At 38.1% G+C, this 16,854-nt stretch overlaps 1 protein-coding gene across 4 annotated transcripts in view; it reads right to left on the bottom strand.

Annotated features, from left to right (window-relative positions):
• MAPK14 (mitogen-activated protein kinase 14) overlaps positions 1-16,854 on the bottom strand; it is a 70,174-nt gene that overhangs the window by 19,634 nt on the left and 33,686 nt on the right. For all 4 annotated transcript variants that reach the window (XR_009337657.2, XM_059076432.2, XM_059076433.2 and 1 more), the window contains 5 exons: positions 8,503-8,614; positions 7,751-7,780; positions 7,060-7,107; positions 5,780-5,894; positions 5,140-5,211 (listed from right to left, as the gene is read on the bottom strand). Coding sequence is in view for 3 of the 4 variants with exons in the window: in XM_059076432.2 (XP_058932415.1) it covers positions 5,140-5,211; positions 5,780-5,894; positions 7,060-7,107; positions 7,751-7,780; positions 8,503-8,614 (377 nt within the window). In the remaining variant the exon portion in view is untranslated. The remainder of the gene's footprint in view (positions 1-5,139; positions 5,212-5,779; positions 5,895-7,059; positions 7,108-7,750; positions 7,781-8,502; positions 8,615-16,854) is intronic.

The raw sequence follows: 16,854 nt of genomic DNA, 5'->3' as shown, positions 1-16,854 counted from the left end.
CGACTACTGCTGCTTATGAGATGCAGTTTTCAAAAAAAAAAAAAAATCCATATGAGGCAAAGCTGGAACAAAGACCTGTGGAAATTCCCTAGTGACAGACAGGTGGACTAGAATGGGACTTAGCTTACTTCCTTCTCTTCTTGGTCATCAAAATAGGCATTTTCACTGTCATACAAAGAAAAATTTTTAAGGTACTTTAGATTTGTGGACAAGTCTGAGAGTTCTAGCCTTTTCAAATGGGGAAATATATTCTTAAGTTAGAGAAGAAAAGGCAAATAACCTAATAAAATATTTTTCTTCTTCAACATTTATTAGGACACTTGCTTTTAGTGTCTGAAGTACAACTGTTTTTTTAAAATGAGAGACTGTTTGAAACCAATGTCTGAAAGAAAGGGGTAGATGTGACAGGAAGGGGTATACCAGAAGTTTTAACTCCACTGGCAATGTTTTATCTCATAATCTGGGTCATATAAACATAGGTGTTCATTTATTATTCCTTGTCTTTTTGTATGTCTGAAGTAGTTCATAAAATGTTTGAAAAAAATCAAAAGAAGAAATAAAGCAGAATTAAGGAGCCAGTAAACACTAATAAAATTCATATAAAGTAGGGCAGCAAGCTGATGGCAGAAGCCTCATTATCTTCTAGTTAATGTCGAAGTTAATGATAATGTCTAGTTACCATTTCGAATAAAATGAAAGAAGGAAAGAAAAGTTTTACACATGAATGAAATTCATTTGATTACCTAGAAAAGGAAAACAATAGTAAGCCAAGCCTGAGATGTCTGGAAGAAAACAGTATTTGATGTGCAACAGGGCTAGGAAACTCATTGTCTCTCTTCCTTAGGCTGCAGACTGTCAAGCATTAGTAGTAATATTTTCTAATTGGCTTACTCTTTTCAGAGCAGGCCATGGTTTTTGAGTAAGTAATGGTTTTTGAAATAAGTTAGCACCATAACTGAAGACACATTCTGTGTCCCCACTCTCTTCTAATATACAGTTCTCTCAGGTGTGTCCACTTGATATATATATATATATACCCAGTCAACTAGACTTATGAGGAAGGGCTCCATTCTTAAAAAAAAAAAAAAAAAAAAAAGTACTATTTTTGAGCTAGTTGGAAGGGTTTTGCAAAGTCACAAATGAGAATAATTTCTAACCTAAAAACATAATTAGCTTTAAGACAAAAATTAGTATATTTTATATCTTTAGGGGAACTCCAGGGATTATTAACAACTAGTAACAAAAGATTCTCTCAAGAAGACTAATTGCAAAAAAAAATGAGAAAAAGGTATTATAGGAAGATGATTTGTCAAGATCTAAAACTGCATATAGTCCAATACAATACCAATAATCACATGTGATTAAATTTAAATGTAATCTAAAGAAAATTTAATAAAATTTAAAATTCAGATAAATACACTCATAAAACTATGAGTTTTATGAAACTATAAAACTATTCAGAAGAGGACTTCTTGCCACGATAAAGAGTATTTATGAAAAATGCAGAGTTAAATTATACTCAAGGCTTAAAGATAAGAGCAAGAGAAAGCTGCCCACTTATACTGGAAGTTCTAGTCAGAGCAATTAGAAATGAGAAAAAAAAAAAGCATCTAAATTGGAAAGGATGAAGTAAAACTGTCTCTATTTGCAGATGCCATGATCCTACATATAGAAAATACCAAAGAATCCACAAGAAAGCTACTAGAGCTCTCAGCTTTCAGCTATGCAAAGTTGCAGGCTACAAGATCAACAAACAAAAATCAGTCGTGTTTCTACACACCAACAATGAACAAACCAAAAAGGAAATTCAGAAAGTAATTCTATTTAAAATAGCATCTTAAAGATGCTAGGAAAATACCTAAGAATAACTTTAACTAAGAAAGTGAAAAACTTGTCCACTGAAAATTATAAAATATTGCTGAAAGAAATGAAAGGAGATGTAAATAAGTGGAACGACATCTCATATTCATGAATAGGAAGACTTAATATTGTTAAGATGTCAATATTACCCAAAGTGATCTAAAAATACAACACAATCGAGAGCAAAACTTCAACAGCCTTCTTTGCAGAAATGGAAAAGCCAATCCTCAATTTCATATGGAATTATAAGGGAGCCCAAAGAGAAAAAAAAAATCTTGAAAATGAGAGCAAAGTTGAAGGACTTAACACTTCTTGATTTCAAAGCTTACTATAAAGCTAGAGTAATCAAAACAGTGTGGTGCTGCTATAAGGATAGACATATAGACCAATGGAATAGAACTGATCTTTGACAGAAGTGCCAACCCCATTCAGTGGGAGAGGATAGTCTCTTCAATAAATGGTACTAGGACAACTGAATTTCCACATGCAAAAGTATAAAGTTGGACCCCTACCTCACATCATATACAAAAATTAACTCAAAATGGATCAAAGACCTAAGTATAAGAGGTATACCCATAAAACTCTTAGTAGAAAATACAGTAAATCTTCATAATCTTGAATTTGGTAATACATTCTTAGAAATGACACAAAGCATGAACAACAAAAGAAAAAAATAGATAAGTTGGAACTTCATCAAAACTAAAACTTTTGGGCTTCCTCGGTGGTGCAGTGGTTGAGAATCCGCCTGCCGATGCGGGGGACACGGGTTCGTGCCCCAGTCCGGGAAGATCCCACATGCCGCAGAGCGGCTGGTCCCATGAGCCATGGCCGCTGAGCCTGCGCGTCCGGAGCCTGTGCTCCGCAACGGGAGAGGCCGCGACAGTGAGAGGCCCACGTACAGCAAAAAAAGAGAAATCTCCTAGTAAAAAGTTTAAATGCTAGGCTTTCTACCTAAAGTTCATAGAAGCAAAAGGAAGTATGCATAAAAGGGAAGACTTCTAGGGCTCCCCTGGTGGTGCAGTGGTTAAGAATCCACCTACCAGTGCAGGGGACACGGGTTTGAGCCCTGGTCTGGGAAGATCCCACATGCTGCGGAGCAACTAAGCCTGTACGCCACAATTACTGAGCCTGCGAGCCACAACTACTGAAGCCCACACGCCTAGAGCCCATGCTCTCCAACAAGAGAAGCCACTGCAATGAGAAGCCCTCTCACTGCAATGAAGAGTAGACCCCCCGCTCACCGCAACAAGAGAAAGCCCACACGCAGCAATGAAGATCCAATGCAGCCAAAAATAAATAAATAACATTTATTTTTTAAAAAAAGAGAGAAGACTTCTTAGAGGCTGAAAGTTAGCATTTTAAAAGAGTCAAGCCATCAGTAGGCAGCTGTCCTTCAGATAGGACCATAGGACACACACAACTGCTTTGAAACCTTTCTACCACTGGCCTGCCAAGGGGATCCATCCTTTACTACCTGTTACAGAATTTAAATAAAACAAAAAACTAGCCTTTAAATGATTCACAAGTAGACAATAAAGTGGGAAGATGAGGGGAGAAACTGCTTCCCAAAGATCACTGATGAAGATGATGGCTAACATCTGTTGGCAGGCTCTGTTCTTAGTACGTTCCAGATTTCATCTCACTGAATTCTCACAACCACCTTATGAGGTATGTACTATTATCAGTATTTTATAGTTAAGGAAACCAAGAGACAGAGGTTAGACAACTTGCTCAAAGTCACAGAGCTGGGAGTAAATAAGAGCTAAGTAAGATCTCAACCCTGTTAAGTCTGATTCCAGAGCATGTGCTCTTAACCAGTATGCTCTACTGTCTGTCTCTCTCTACCACTTTGTGCGTCTATGTAGGTATCAGTGTCCACGACTGAGTGTAGATGGGGATACAGATAGAAAGAAGAGGAAGAAGAGGGGGAACAGAGGAGAGCATCAGAGCAGTGTGCTTGGGAGGACAGACTAAAGAATGGGACTCTAAGGTATGTACCTGAGGAAAAGGAAAATTACAAAATTTCCCTAATTCTCTTAGCTTGGATTATAATGCATATATCAAATTTCTAAGAAACAAGTATAAGGTAAATGAAGCAAAGGACAAAGGAGAAACACTAGGTATTAAAATTGGAATCTGGGGATGAGGAGGAATAAGGTGAGCTATATAAGGAGACTATACTCTGTATCAATCCAGTAACATTCAGAGGGAAATAAATGGCTGAGGGAAGAGGTTTTTCAGTTCATTAGGAAAGTACACTCTAGCAGAAGATAGAATATGTGGATCGATAACACGAACATCACAGTCACCATAGAAGTAGTATCTCAACTGTAAGCCAGTGAACTGACAATCTGGTTTACAAACTCAGTGAGTTTGCTTAGGTGAGGCGCTAAAACAGCTTTTAGGTCTCTAACCGTGATAGAACACAGGCAATTGCAGCATCTCTAAAAGCTCAACCAAACCCAAGGAGGGCTAGTCAAATGAATTTTACAAAAATCTTCAAACCTAATTCTAGACATGTATTTCAAAATTCTTTCTTGCCTAAACATCTTCCCCAAGTGGAACTGATGGGAGTTACAACAAATCACATTTTGATGATATTATTACTAAACTGTGAAATGGGCATGCAGCAGACAGGAAAGGGGCTAAAATAAAGGGGCCATGATAAACCATAAACTAGACAGTAACTCTGGAAGTAAATTAAGGTTTGGCTACAATCTCGGATAAAAGTAAAGTCATGCTGAGGGGAAAAAAAGGCACACGACAGGGTGACCTTATCTCCTTGCTTTTATTATTTGTTGTCAGACAACAAACAAAACGAGTCAGCAGGTGTATCATTACAAGATAGAGCCTTTTTAATATGTAAATCAAACATACAAGCAAGATATCCCCGATTTATAAATGGTTATCTTGTGTTCATTGAGCGCTGGTGCAACGAAGACTAAACCAGTCATTGAGATCTAGAACTTCTCACCAATACACTCAGGTTACAGAAGGGCTGTGGGAAGATTAATAAAGAACTTGCTGCAAAAAAGATGACATATGAAAGATTTAAAGGGCTTTCCAGATAATGAGGAATTTTTGCAACTCTCAAAATAAACTGAAGCCTCTTTCTTGGCAAGGCAAGATACTCAGCAAGAGGGCAGATCTCACAATGCATATCTGGACTATAAAAGCAAGTAACTGAAGGCCCTTCCTAGAGATAGGTAAAAGTAATATACTACCATGGACACCAAAATACAGACAAGAAACAAGAACCCAAGACTTTTTAAAGGATACGGTCTGTACCAGGAAACAATGTTCTTCCAGTCAACAGCTCGGCCATTATGCATCCCACTGACCAAATATCAACTGGCAAAATTAAAGAGAAATAAAAGTAATACAATGTCACTATTATCATACTTGGCTACAAATGGAACTATAGTTAAGGGGTGAAATACTCAAATTAACATTTAAGACATCCGAGGTTCAACAATCATACTCATTTTTATAGAAATAAATAAGCCAAGACCCTTACCACATTAAAGGGCTTCATGGGTGGGCTAAGTCAAAACATAGTTATGGCAAGACAAATAAGCTGTTCACAAAGGGGCAAAGGTTTCTTACTGGTAGAAATGATGGATTCTCCCAAGTAATATTGAGAGGTTAATATTATGAACCCAATGTCTTCAGGCAGAAGTACTCAGAGAATATGCTGAACATATAAATAAGTAAAAAGCCAATTGCTAAATCACAAAGTTTGAAAAACCCCATTTTCTCTATCTGAGCAACTGAAATATTTTTCTATTCGTGGACTTAAAATGATCACTGAGGGAAGAAAAAAAATGTTTCTTCCTACTCCTGCCATCTCCACTTCTGAGAACCCCAAATACACACAACATAGTATTAATAAGGCCCTAAATACAAGTGCAAGTAGTACCTGTCTGGTTGTAATGCATCCAGTTCAGCATGATCTCAGGAGCCCTGTACCACCTAGTGGCTACATAACCTGTCATCTCATCATCTGTATGTCGAGCCAGTCCAAAATCCAAGATCTAAGGGAGAGAAGATAAATCAGGCACTGGAACAAACTCCTAAGGCTTGTAAAGCAGGAGGGAAAAAACTCCAGTGCCTTATAAAAAGTGAGAACAATATAGTACTTTCATAAACATATTTCCTGGTCCATGCTTAGAATGCATGGGGAACACAGCAAGGACTTAAAAAAAATGAAATTACAAAAAGCAAAACAAAAATGCAACTGCTAGGCATTTATCCAAGAGCAATGAAAATATATGTGCCACAGAAAGGCCTGTATGTGAATATTCATAACAGCTTTACACAGCCCTGAAATGGAATTGAAGCACATGTCTATCAGTAGGTGGATGGATAAATAAATTGTGGTATAATCATAAAATGGATCTACTCAGCAACAAAAAGGAATGAACTACTGATACACACAATACAGATGGATCTCAATAATATTATACTAAGCAAAAGTCAGACACACATAGAAAAATACTGTATGATTCTACTTGTATGAAACTCCAGAAAAGATAAATCTATTCTATAGTGTCAGAAAGCAGATCAGTTGTTGTCTGAAGCCAGGGTTAGGGGTAGAGGTGTGGAGACTGGCTAGGAAGGGGACACGAGGGAACTTTCTGGAGTGATGGACATGTTCTTTATCATAACTGTGTTGGTGGTTACACAGCTATATAAGTTTGTCAAATGTACACTTAAAGTGATGCATTTTATTGTAAATTATGTTTCCAAAAATTTGAGTAAAAAAAGAAATGAAACAAAAAGTTCCAGAGTTGCTTGCTCTTTATAGATTATTTATCTCTTATTTGAATTATTTTGAATAAGTGTGTTTCTGCCATTTTTTTCTCTTAGAAACCCATAAAATCTAATAATTACTCTTGAAGAGGACTGCTTACTTGATATTCACACTATAATCCTCCTTTATTATAACTAATATATTAAATTTCAATTTAACTTTATTTTAGAATGAAAACAAGACATCTGATGCTACCTTCAATATCACTTAAACTAAAGCTTACTAAATCTCTGGTTTAAATTTCAGTCTAATGATATTCCTAAGGACAATAAGAATTTTCAGACTAAAAGTCATGGCTTTATAAACACATTCCCTATATAAATTTGCCTGGTTAGTTAAACATATAGTTACAAGGTGAAACAATTACCACTGTCACTTCATCCTACCTTCAGCTCACAGTCTTCATTCACAGCTAGATTACTAGGTTTTAGGTCCTAGGAAGCAAGTAAGAGAGAACAGAATCAACTTTATGACACATGGTAAATTCTCTCCCTAAAGGTAATGATGAACAGCTAAACATAAAAGACTTCATCTAGGGCTTCCCTGGTGGTGCAGTGGTTAAGAATCCGCCTGCCAATGCAGGGGACATGGGTTCCAGCCCTGGTCCAGGAAGATCCCACATGCCGCAGAGCAACTAAGCCCGTGTGCCACAACTACTGAGCCTGAGCTCTAGAGCCGGCGAGCCACAACTACTGAGCCCATGTGCCACAACTACTGAAGCCCGCACGCCTAGAGCCTGTGCTCCACAATGAGAAGCCCGTGCACCACAACAAAGAGTAGCCCCCGCTCACCACAACTAGAGAAAGCCCGTCTGCAGCAACGAAGACCCAACGCAGCCAAAAATAAACAAATAAATTTAAAAAAAAACTTCATCTAGCTATAAACAATCTCCATTCTATAGTCACTACCTCATTAGCCTTAAACAGGTAAAAACTATATATCTTCATTCGTTAGTTAAACCTAGAGCAAAGTTGCAATCACTCAATATTTCAATGGCTAAAATAAGCTTAGATAAGGATCTTGCCAGTCTCCCCACAAACCAGCACCCCAATAATTTAATCAAAAGACAATACCTACCCTGTGAATTATGTCGGCTGAATGTATATACTGTGAAAAAGCAAAAAGTCAGTTAGTTATGTCCAGCCTCTTACTGTCATATTATATGACATATTTGAAGTACATTTTTATGAGTCAATAAGAAATGCTAGTATTAACAGCAGGATTAGAAATCAGAACAAGTAATTATCAGTAGTCTGTACATTTATCATAACTATTATTTCCATACCATCAACTCTGTTCACAGAGCTGGAGTATGAGTGAAATGGAACTGTCAATCTGTTTCCTGGTGGGTGCTCTGGAGCACAATAAGGACTCAAAGATGATAAATATTAAAGGTGGTTTAATTTAAAAACTGCCCCGCCACAAATAAATTAGTCTTCTTGAGGATGTTTTCAAAGTTTCAACATGACACTGACCAGATATTAGATTACATCAAGAAATTATTATTGTTTAGATGTAATAATGAAGAGTCTTTAATTCTCAGACATGCCTACAGAAGTACGGATGGGTGGAGTGATATGATGCCCAGACTTGCCTTAAAATAATCCAGGGTTTGGGGGAATACAAAAGAAACAAGATTAACCATATGTTGGTAATTGTGGTCTCTGAGTAAACACAGGGGTTCATTATACTATGATTGTACTTGTGATTTCTGTATTTGAAATTTTCCATAAGAAAAGTTTTGTTTGTTTTCCCTTAAGCCTTAAATAGAAGGGAGAGAGGGAGAGAAAGAATTCATTCCTCAAAATTATTACTAATACTGAGTGTACCTTGAGACCTCGGAGAATCTGGTAGATAAGGAATTGAACGTGGTCATCCGTAAGCTTCTGACATTTCACAATGTTGTTCAGATCTGCCCCCATGAGATGGGTCACCAGGTACCTAGAAATTAATGGACAGTTATACAATAATCCAGAACCCTAAGAAAGCTGTGATCTTCATAAGACTATTAGAAGTTCACTCAGTAAGTACCGCAGTGACAGCTAAAAGCTTAGTAGCTACTCACGCAGCACGGCTTATTTTCAACATCACTATTCTAATTTTACTACCTGTCGTCTATTTTTGAGATTTTTTTTTTTTTTTGCGGTACACGGGCCTCTCACTATTGTGGCCTCTCCCGTTGCGGAGCACAGGCTCCGGACGCGCAGGCTCAGCGACCATGGCTCACGGGCCTGGTTGCTCCGCGGCATGTGGGATCTTCCCGGACCGGGGCACGAACCCGTGTCCCCTGAATCGGCAAGCAGACTCTCAACCACTGCGCCACCAGGGAAGCCCTGAAAATTTTTATACTAGTTCCTACTTGCCATCTTTTCCTAGGTTCTCTAAAGAAAAGAAAAAACAAAAATGGAGATTCGAATGATATATGTGTTAGTATCATTCTTCTTAAAAATGATATTATTGCATGAGAAATACACAGTATAACTAAATGCATGGCCATATTTTAAAATCTGCCACTACATTTTTCACCTCATTATATATCCTTCAAGTTGTAGGGTCTAAAATAGGAGTATCTTCAAATGAACTTATTTACAAAACAGAAGCAGACTCACAGACATAGAAAACAAATTTATGATTACCATGGGGGGGAGGGATAATTAGGAGTTTTGGATTAGTGATTCAGAAATATATGTATATAAATAAACAGAATACTGCTGTACAGTATTCTGCTGTATACCAGAAACTAACACAACATTGTAAATCAACTATACCTCAATTAAATCAATCAATAAATAAAATAGGAGTATCTTTAAATTTTCAATTATACCTCTTCTTTTTCAGGAATGACTGGTAAAAGGATATTGTTCACTGACAATATTCCTGCATTTACTTTAAAGGAAGAAGGAACACAATTCATCTGTAAGCAAGCTGAGGCATTCTAGAACTTCTCCCCACAGGTGTGGTGCTGGATATGTATCCTGTCCTTACATCGTAAGATTAGGGAATGATTACATTCAATCCAACAGGTTCACCACAGATATTCTAGATGCAATGCCTTACTCACTCATTACTGTATCACACTGCTATGGGAACATAAAAACCACAATCAGTACTAAAGAAGTGGAGTTTTTAAAAATTCAGTTACGTTTTATCTACTATGAGAATCACTACCCATTCCTGAGGCTGAATAATAATGTATATCAGTTGAGCTATAAAAAAATGCTGATTTCATTTCATCTCCATTTTTATTTTTGATAAATTTGGAAGAAAAGAAACCAGGTCAGTAAATTTAAATATACTATTAACGTCTTACATGATTATATATGTGTATAACCTCTCTTTATACACACACACACACCCCACCACATTTATTACTTTCTTTCCTCAAAGAAGAATTAGCATTTTTTTTTTTTCTGTTTCCTAATTTCCCTGTTGGGCTGCTATGGTCAGTTCCCAATTTGATGAAGAGCAATAGGACTTAGCATAGATATAACCTTAAATTAGATTTTTTAGCACTTCATATTTTTAAAACTTGAATGTTTATATTGCCTTGAGGAAAGAGTATACTCTGTCACTTAAAGACTATATTGGATTTTTGGAAATGTTTTCATAAAGGTTGCTCTGATTTAAGAGATGCTCCAAGCTCAACATAACATAATCAAAGGCATTCGTGCTTATTCTGTGCCAAGCACTATTTATTAGGCCCGTGTCTCATACACTCTTCCCAACAACGCTGTCAGGTAAGTTCCATTAGTATTCCCATTTCGCTGAGGAGGAAACACAAGACAGAACAAGTATATATAACCTGCTCAAGGTTAAAAGAGTGGTAATGTCAGGGGCTGAATCCAAAACTGTTTGATCTCAGAGACTATGATCTTAAATCACAGCCCATACTGCCTCCAAATTCTTCCACTTGACAGAATTTAAGTCAAGAGAATGATTTCTTTTAAGTTTTATGAATGTTGCAATATTCCATCCTAATCACAGTCACTGTATTTTTTTAACCCCAAATTGATGCAAAAATCTGACAAATACGAGAATGCTGTGAATAACTGGTTAATATTGTGAAATCAGAACTTCCCCCAGAAAATCTGGGATAATGGTTGCCATATCCATAATACCAATTATGACAATTTGCAAGGCTCAGGTTGAGGAAGAGGGAATCCAGTTTCTGTTTTATAAGACTGTTTTGCAAATAATTACATTTTATGACATTGAATAGTAAGAGGATTATTCTTTCAACTTTCAAAAATATTTTTAAGGAGAAAAGGGGGCTTCCCTGGTGGCTCAGTGGTTGAGAGTCCGCCTGCCGATGCTGGGGACATGGGTTCGTGCCCCGGTCCGGGAAGATCCCACGTGCCGCGGAGCAGCTGGGCCCGTGAGCCATGGCCGCTGAGCCTGCGCGTCCGGAGCCTGTGCTCCGCAACGGGAGAGGCCACAGCAGTGAGAGGCCCGTGTACCACAAAAAAAAAAAAAAAAAAAAAAAAAGGAGAAAAGGTAAAAAAAGGAAACACTGTTCTGCATGATTCTACCTAGAAATCTACCTTAATCTGTCTTGAAATAAAACCTAAAAATCTTAACTCTCTAATGTCTGTGCTAGTTCACAAAGGTGTTAAGCAGTATTACCAAAGCAAACATAGTAATTTCAAGTCTAAGTATTGTGTTTAAATGGTTACCAATAACTTTAAAAACCCTATACAGCCAGAAGACCACTAACTGCACAGCGTGAGAGAGCGAGCATGCTTTTAGTTAGCATATTCCACCACGGGGCTTCCCTGGTGGCACAGTGGTTAAGAATCTGCCTGCCAATGCAGGGGACATGGGTTTAAGCCCTGGTCTGGGAAGATCCTACATGCCACGGAGCAACTAAGTCCGTGCGCCACAACTACTGAGCCTGCGCTATAGAGCCCGCAAGCCACAACTACCAAACCCACGTGCCACAACTACTGAACCCTGCGCGCCGAGACCCCGTGCTCTGCAACAAGAGAAGCCACTGCAATGAGAAGCCCACGAACTGCAACGAAGAGGAGCCCCCACTCGCCACAACTAGAGAAAGTCTGCACACAGCAACGAAGACCCAACACAGCCAAAAAATAAATAAATAAAATAAATTTATTTTTTTAAAAAAGAAAAAAGAATATTCTACCACTGTGTAATTCCCTTTAAGTCCCCTCCCCATCAGAGACCACATCCATTTTATCATTAAATTTCCAGACACAGGGAGAGACTGTCAAGACATTATATAAGTACATAAGGTTAATCAGTCTATATAGTGATAACTATCAAACATTGCTGCTAGGCTCCAATCAAATCAGCTGAACCACATTATTCATGGCAGATGTGTCTGGCAGGAACTAACCTAATCACTATATGTTGTTTCCACGAAGCCCAAAAGACCAATCCATGAAAACCAATTGTCAAATTCCAACTCATCACATTCAGAAAGGTTTTCGAAATAAATTTTGCAACAGTGGACAAAAGCAAGTGTTGTGCAAAGTTCCTGAATGCTTATGGAAGACATATCATTTTCTAAAAGTAGTGAACAAGGAAGTGGGAGGAAAATGTCGATGGGCACATTTTAAATAAGCCAGTCCCCAAAGGAGCATTAATAGATGCCACATAGGGGCTTCCCTTGTTGCACAGTTGTTAAGAATCTGCCTGCCAATGCAGGGTACATGGGTTTGGGCCCTGATCCGGGAAGATCCCACGTGCCGGGGAGCAACTAAGCCTGCATGCCACAACTACTGAGGCTGAGCTCTAGAGCCCGTGAGCCACAACTACTGAAGCCCATGCGCCTAAAGCCTGTGCTCTGCAACAAGAGAAGCCACTGAAATGACAAGCCTGCGCACCGCAACGAAGAGTGGCCCCCGCTCGCTGCAACTAGAGAAATCTGTGCAGCAACTAGAGAAATCTGTGCAGCAACAAGGACCCAATGCAGCCAAAAATAAATTAATTAAATAAATTTTAAAAAAGAGATGCCACATAATTTCTATAGTATTAGTCTCTACAAAGCAATTACATTTAATTGCTTAATTAATTACATTTTAGTAAAGACATGCCTATTACTGTCAGTGTTCAGAACACCTCAAATAATTAAATCTGACCAACAGTTGGAAAGCTACCTGGTTCCCCCATCTTTAAAAAGGAATTAAATAAGTAGGACTTTATTAGGTAGAGGGCTGAAAATATGATTTCACAGCCTGATGATACAAATCTTGTTTTCTACTTTTCTTGTGAGGATGGTTTCCTTTAAACTTAAACTATAAAGAGCATAAACCATCATTTCTCAAAGTAAAATGTACTGTACGAGCAAAAAGGCAGAAGTCTACAATAACTGGTTTTCAGTACTCAAGACAGCAACCCATTTAGAGCTTCATTTATTAACCGCTTCTTGGATAACACCCAATTGTCAAGACTCCTACTCTACTGCCTTTTCTTTTTTTGAAGCATAATACAATCAGAAAGAACCTATGTAGAAAAAAATCTCTTCTATATCTATAGTTTGGCATCTCTACTACCGTCAGCCCTATTTGATAAAATAATTATCTAAAAGGGCAAAAAACATTTCCATATTAAAACAAAGTATTTAAAATAATCATAGGGATTGACAATTCGTAACCACATGCTTCTGAAATACACCCAATGATCCTTGGGACTCACTACAACCTATTCTGAAAACAGCAGAGTGATTCTGTAAAAATGAAAAATAGACCATGTCACTCCTCTCAAAAGGCTTCCCATTTCACTTAAAGACAAAATTCCCTTCAGCAGCAGATAAAGCTGTACATAATCCAGTATCCTGTCCCCAATTATCTCTTTCATTTCTTTATCTACTTCTCTCCCCTGCTCTCACTTAGCTCCACACTGGCCTCCTACTCCAGCCACACAGGCCCCCTTGCTGCAATTCCAATACAAAATGCAGTCTTCTGCCTCAGGACTTTTGTACTGGCTGTTCCTTCTGCCTGGAATGCTCTTCCTCCAAATATCCACAAGTCTAATTCTTCTACTTCTTCAAATTTTTGCTCAAAATTCACCTTTTCAATGAGGCCTATCCTTACCACCCCATTTAAAATTGCATCTCTCCCCCAACCCTCACACTTCCCTGCTCTATCTTTTCTTCTTGTGCATAGCATTAGTGCTTGCTAACATGCTATCTAATTTCCTCTTTTATTGCTCATTGTTTATTGCTATCTATCTGTACAATGTTCAAGGAGGACAGCCTTCTTTTTTGTCCTCTGTAGTATCTAAAGTACCTAAAAACATTGTGTAGTAGATATCAGGCACTCAATTACCACTGAATTTAATTGAATGACCCAGGACAACTCATATAGTATTACTAGTAAGACCAGGCAAGGGCATATCTTATTGGAATACTCATGCCAAAGATCTTATCTGGTAAGCAGACCAGACTGTTCCAATGTAAGGGGTAAAAGCACCATTCAGCAGCCAGGTAGGCAGCTTAGCCAGCTTATTTCACAACAAACTGTTCTCCTCATTTGAAGTAAAGATTGCTGAAAGGTGCCCTCCACATTACCTGCATCAAATAAACCAGATTCAATATTCTACCATATGGTCTATATTCCAAGATAAAATAAAAAAAGTCAAAAGAGAATGCACTGGGCATGCTATCAGACAACTAGATTGCCAACCAGTCATAAACAAGAAAGCACAAGGTTATTCATTCATTCAGTCACTCCATCAACAAATATTTATTGTTGAGCACTGGGAGTACAACAGTGGAAAAGAAATATACAGAATTTAGATGAGAGGAAGGCATATACTCATAATAGAGCATAATTAGAGTTATAAAAGTGTACATCAAGGTGCTGGAGAACATACAGGGGAGGGCACCAATCCAGACTTAGGAAGCAGTTAATTACGGGAAAATTTCTTGAGAGACTCAAACTCAAAACTATACCTTGAAGCTTCTTTACCTTTTTACAACAGCTAATCTGAGAAAAAGGGGGCATCTTACTGATCACGTCAGACAAAAACCGAATGGTATTTTCTTAAAGGATGCGTAATTTATTTAGATTTCAAATATGAGTCAGTGACGACACCTACACGCTTTACCAACTCTCTATCCTCATTTTAGCAGACCTCTCTGATACGGAAATAAATTGCAAATATAACTGTTAATACAGTTAACTCATTCATCTTTCTCCCAGACTGCTTCTCTTTCTGTATTACCTATCTTGAGTACTCAACCTATTTTCAAGGAAGAAGAATATTTCTGTAAGTCCAAACAACTGGGCTGGGAATTTCTTTCAGTGATAGAGGAAAGTACTATTTCCAAGCAGATAATGCCTCTTAACTAAATTAGGAAAACAACTCTCCTCTGCCACCAAAAAAAAAAAAAAAAAAAAAAAAAAAAAAAAATCAGAATTTACCAAAATACAATTTTTATCCAAGTACAAAAGAAAAATCAACGGTTATCTACTCCTTAACAGTCTCCATTCCACACAAATCTCCTTTTGTGTATACTTTATACATTTCCTTCATTTCTTTGACTATCTGGAATATATTTCAACCTCTACACCCAATCCTTATTTATCTGTTTCTTCAGATACAGTTATTACCTTCTTTAGAGGCTTTCCTCCACTAAGCTTCTCTCATATTCTGAGACTACTTAATACCCTGTATGTTGCTTTGACACTGCAAATTTGTCTTGGTCCTTTAAGTTGTTTTAGGTAAGCATTTATGCTTCACCTCATTAATGAGACCACATGGAACTGAAGGCCTTTAGTTTTGACATCTTACGTACAACCTATCACAGCATTTACCCAATGAGAAGGGTTAGCAAACTTTCAAATAATAGAGCTCTGGGTCAAGAAAAATGTGACTAGAAATAGACTTAGAGCCAAAAAGACCTAAGATGTGTACAATTTTATATATGGTATTATACAATTCAGTTCATCACTCTCAACTTCTGAGAATTTCTAACTACTAAAGACTCAACAAGGGGACTTCCCTGGTGGCGCAGTGGTTAAGAATCTGCCTGTCAATGCAGGGACATGGGTTCAATCCCTGGTCTGGGAAGATCCCACATGCCGTGGAGCAACTAAACCCATGTGCCACAACTACTGAGCCTGCACTCTAGAGCCTAAGAGCCACAACTACTGAGCCCGCATGCCACAACTACTGAGCCCACATGCCACAACTACTGAAGCCCGCAAGCCTAGAGCCCATGCTCTGCAATAAAGAGAAGCCCCCACAATGAGAAGCCCACACACTGCAATGAAGAGCAGCTCCTGCTCTCTGCAACTAGAGAAAGCCCACACGTAGCAACAAAGACCCAACACAGCCAAATAAAGAAGACTCAACAAGGAAGAAAATAAACTCCCTGCTCTAATAGAGCTTACAAGCTACAGGGAGAAGACAGACAACAATAAATATATGATGATAAAATTTGCTAAGAAGAAAGTAGAGTAAGGAGTAGACCCTGACAGTGGGGGTAGTATTTCAGCTATGGTGAAGGGAAAAAAAAGCTTCTGATGAAATGACCTTTTGGTAGGGTCTTGAAGGAAATGAAGGAGCCAGTCATGTGGATATGTGGGGAGAGTGTTCCAGGCCAACATTAGAAACCAGTACAAAGGTTTTACTGGGAATGTGGATTTATGTATTCAAGGAAGAATAAAGAGGCCAGAGTGGCTGGAATGGAGAGAGTGAGTGGGGAAAGTATTAGATGAGGTCAGAGAGTGAACAGTAATAAAAATCATGTAGGATCTTCTAGAACCTATCACACTGTATTTTGTTTGGTCATTTAAATTGTTCTTCTCTCCAATTAAAGAGTCTCAATCTATCATCAGGGACCATGTTTATCTAATTTGTTATATTCCCCAGAGACTAGTACTATGTTTAACATAGGATGGGTATTTAAATATTTATGAATTAAATCAGGTTAAAATATAAATCTAGAAACTTCCTGTACCTATTTGGTACAGTCAGCAGCTTTTACACTGATAAAAAAGGCCACACTTAGTGGTTGAACAATCATTTTTCGTTAGTGGAAGGCTAAATAAGCTAGGTGATTACCTGCCCATTGGCTTTCACTAAAACAATGGCTGCTGACTGACCCTGTGGTAGGTCTTCTGCTAAATCACGGTAGAATCTAAAACCCCAGTTACACATCCCTCTTCAAGAACCAAGCAGAGATATGGAACTTGGGTATAAGAAACCTGGGA

Source organism: Kogia breviceps, chromosome 10 (genome assembly GCF_026419965.1).
Source record: "Kogia breviceps isolate mKogBre1 chromosome 10, mKogBre1 haplotype 1, whole genome shotgun sequence".
Lineage (NCBI taxonomy): Eukaryota > Metazoa > Chordata > Mammalia > Artiodactyla > Physeteridae > Kogia > Kogia breviceps.
Note: the sequence above shows the minus strand (reverse complement) of the source record. Positions and strands in the feature narration are given on the sequence as shown.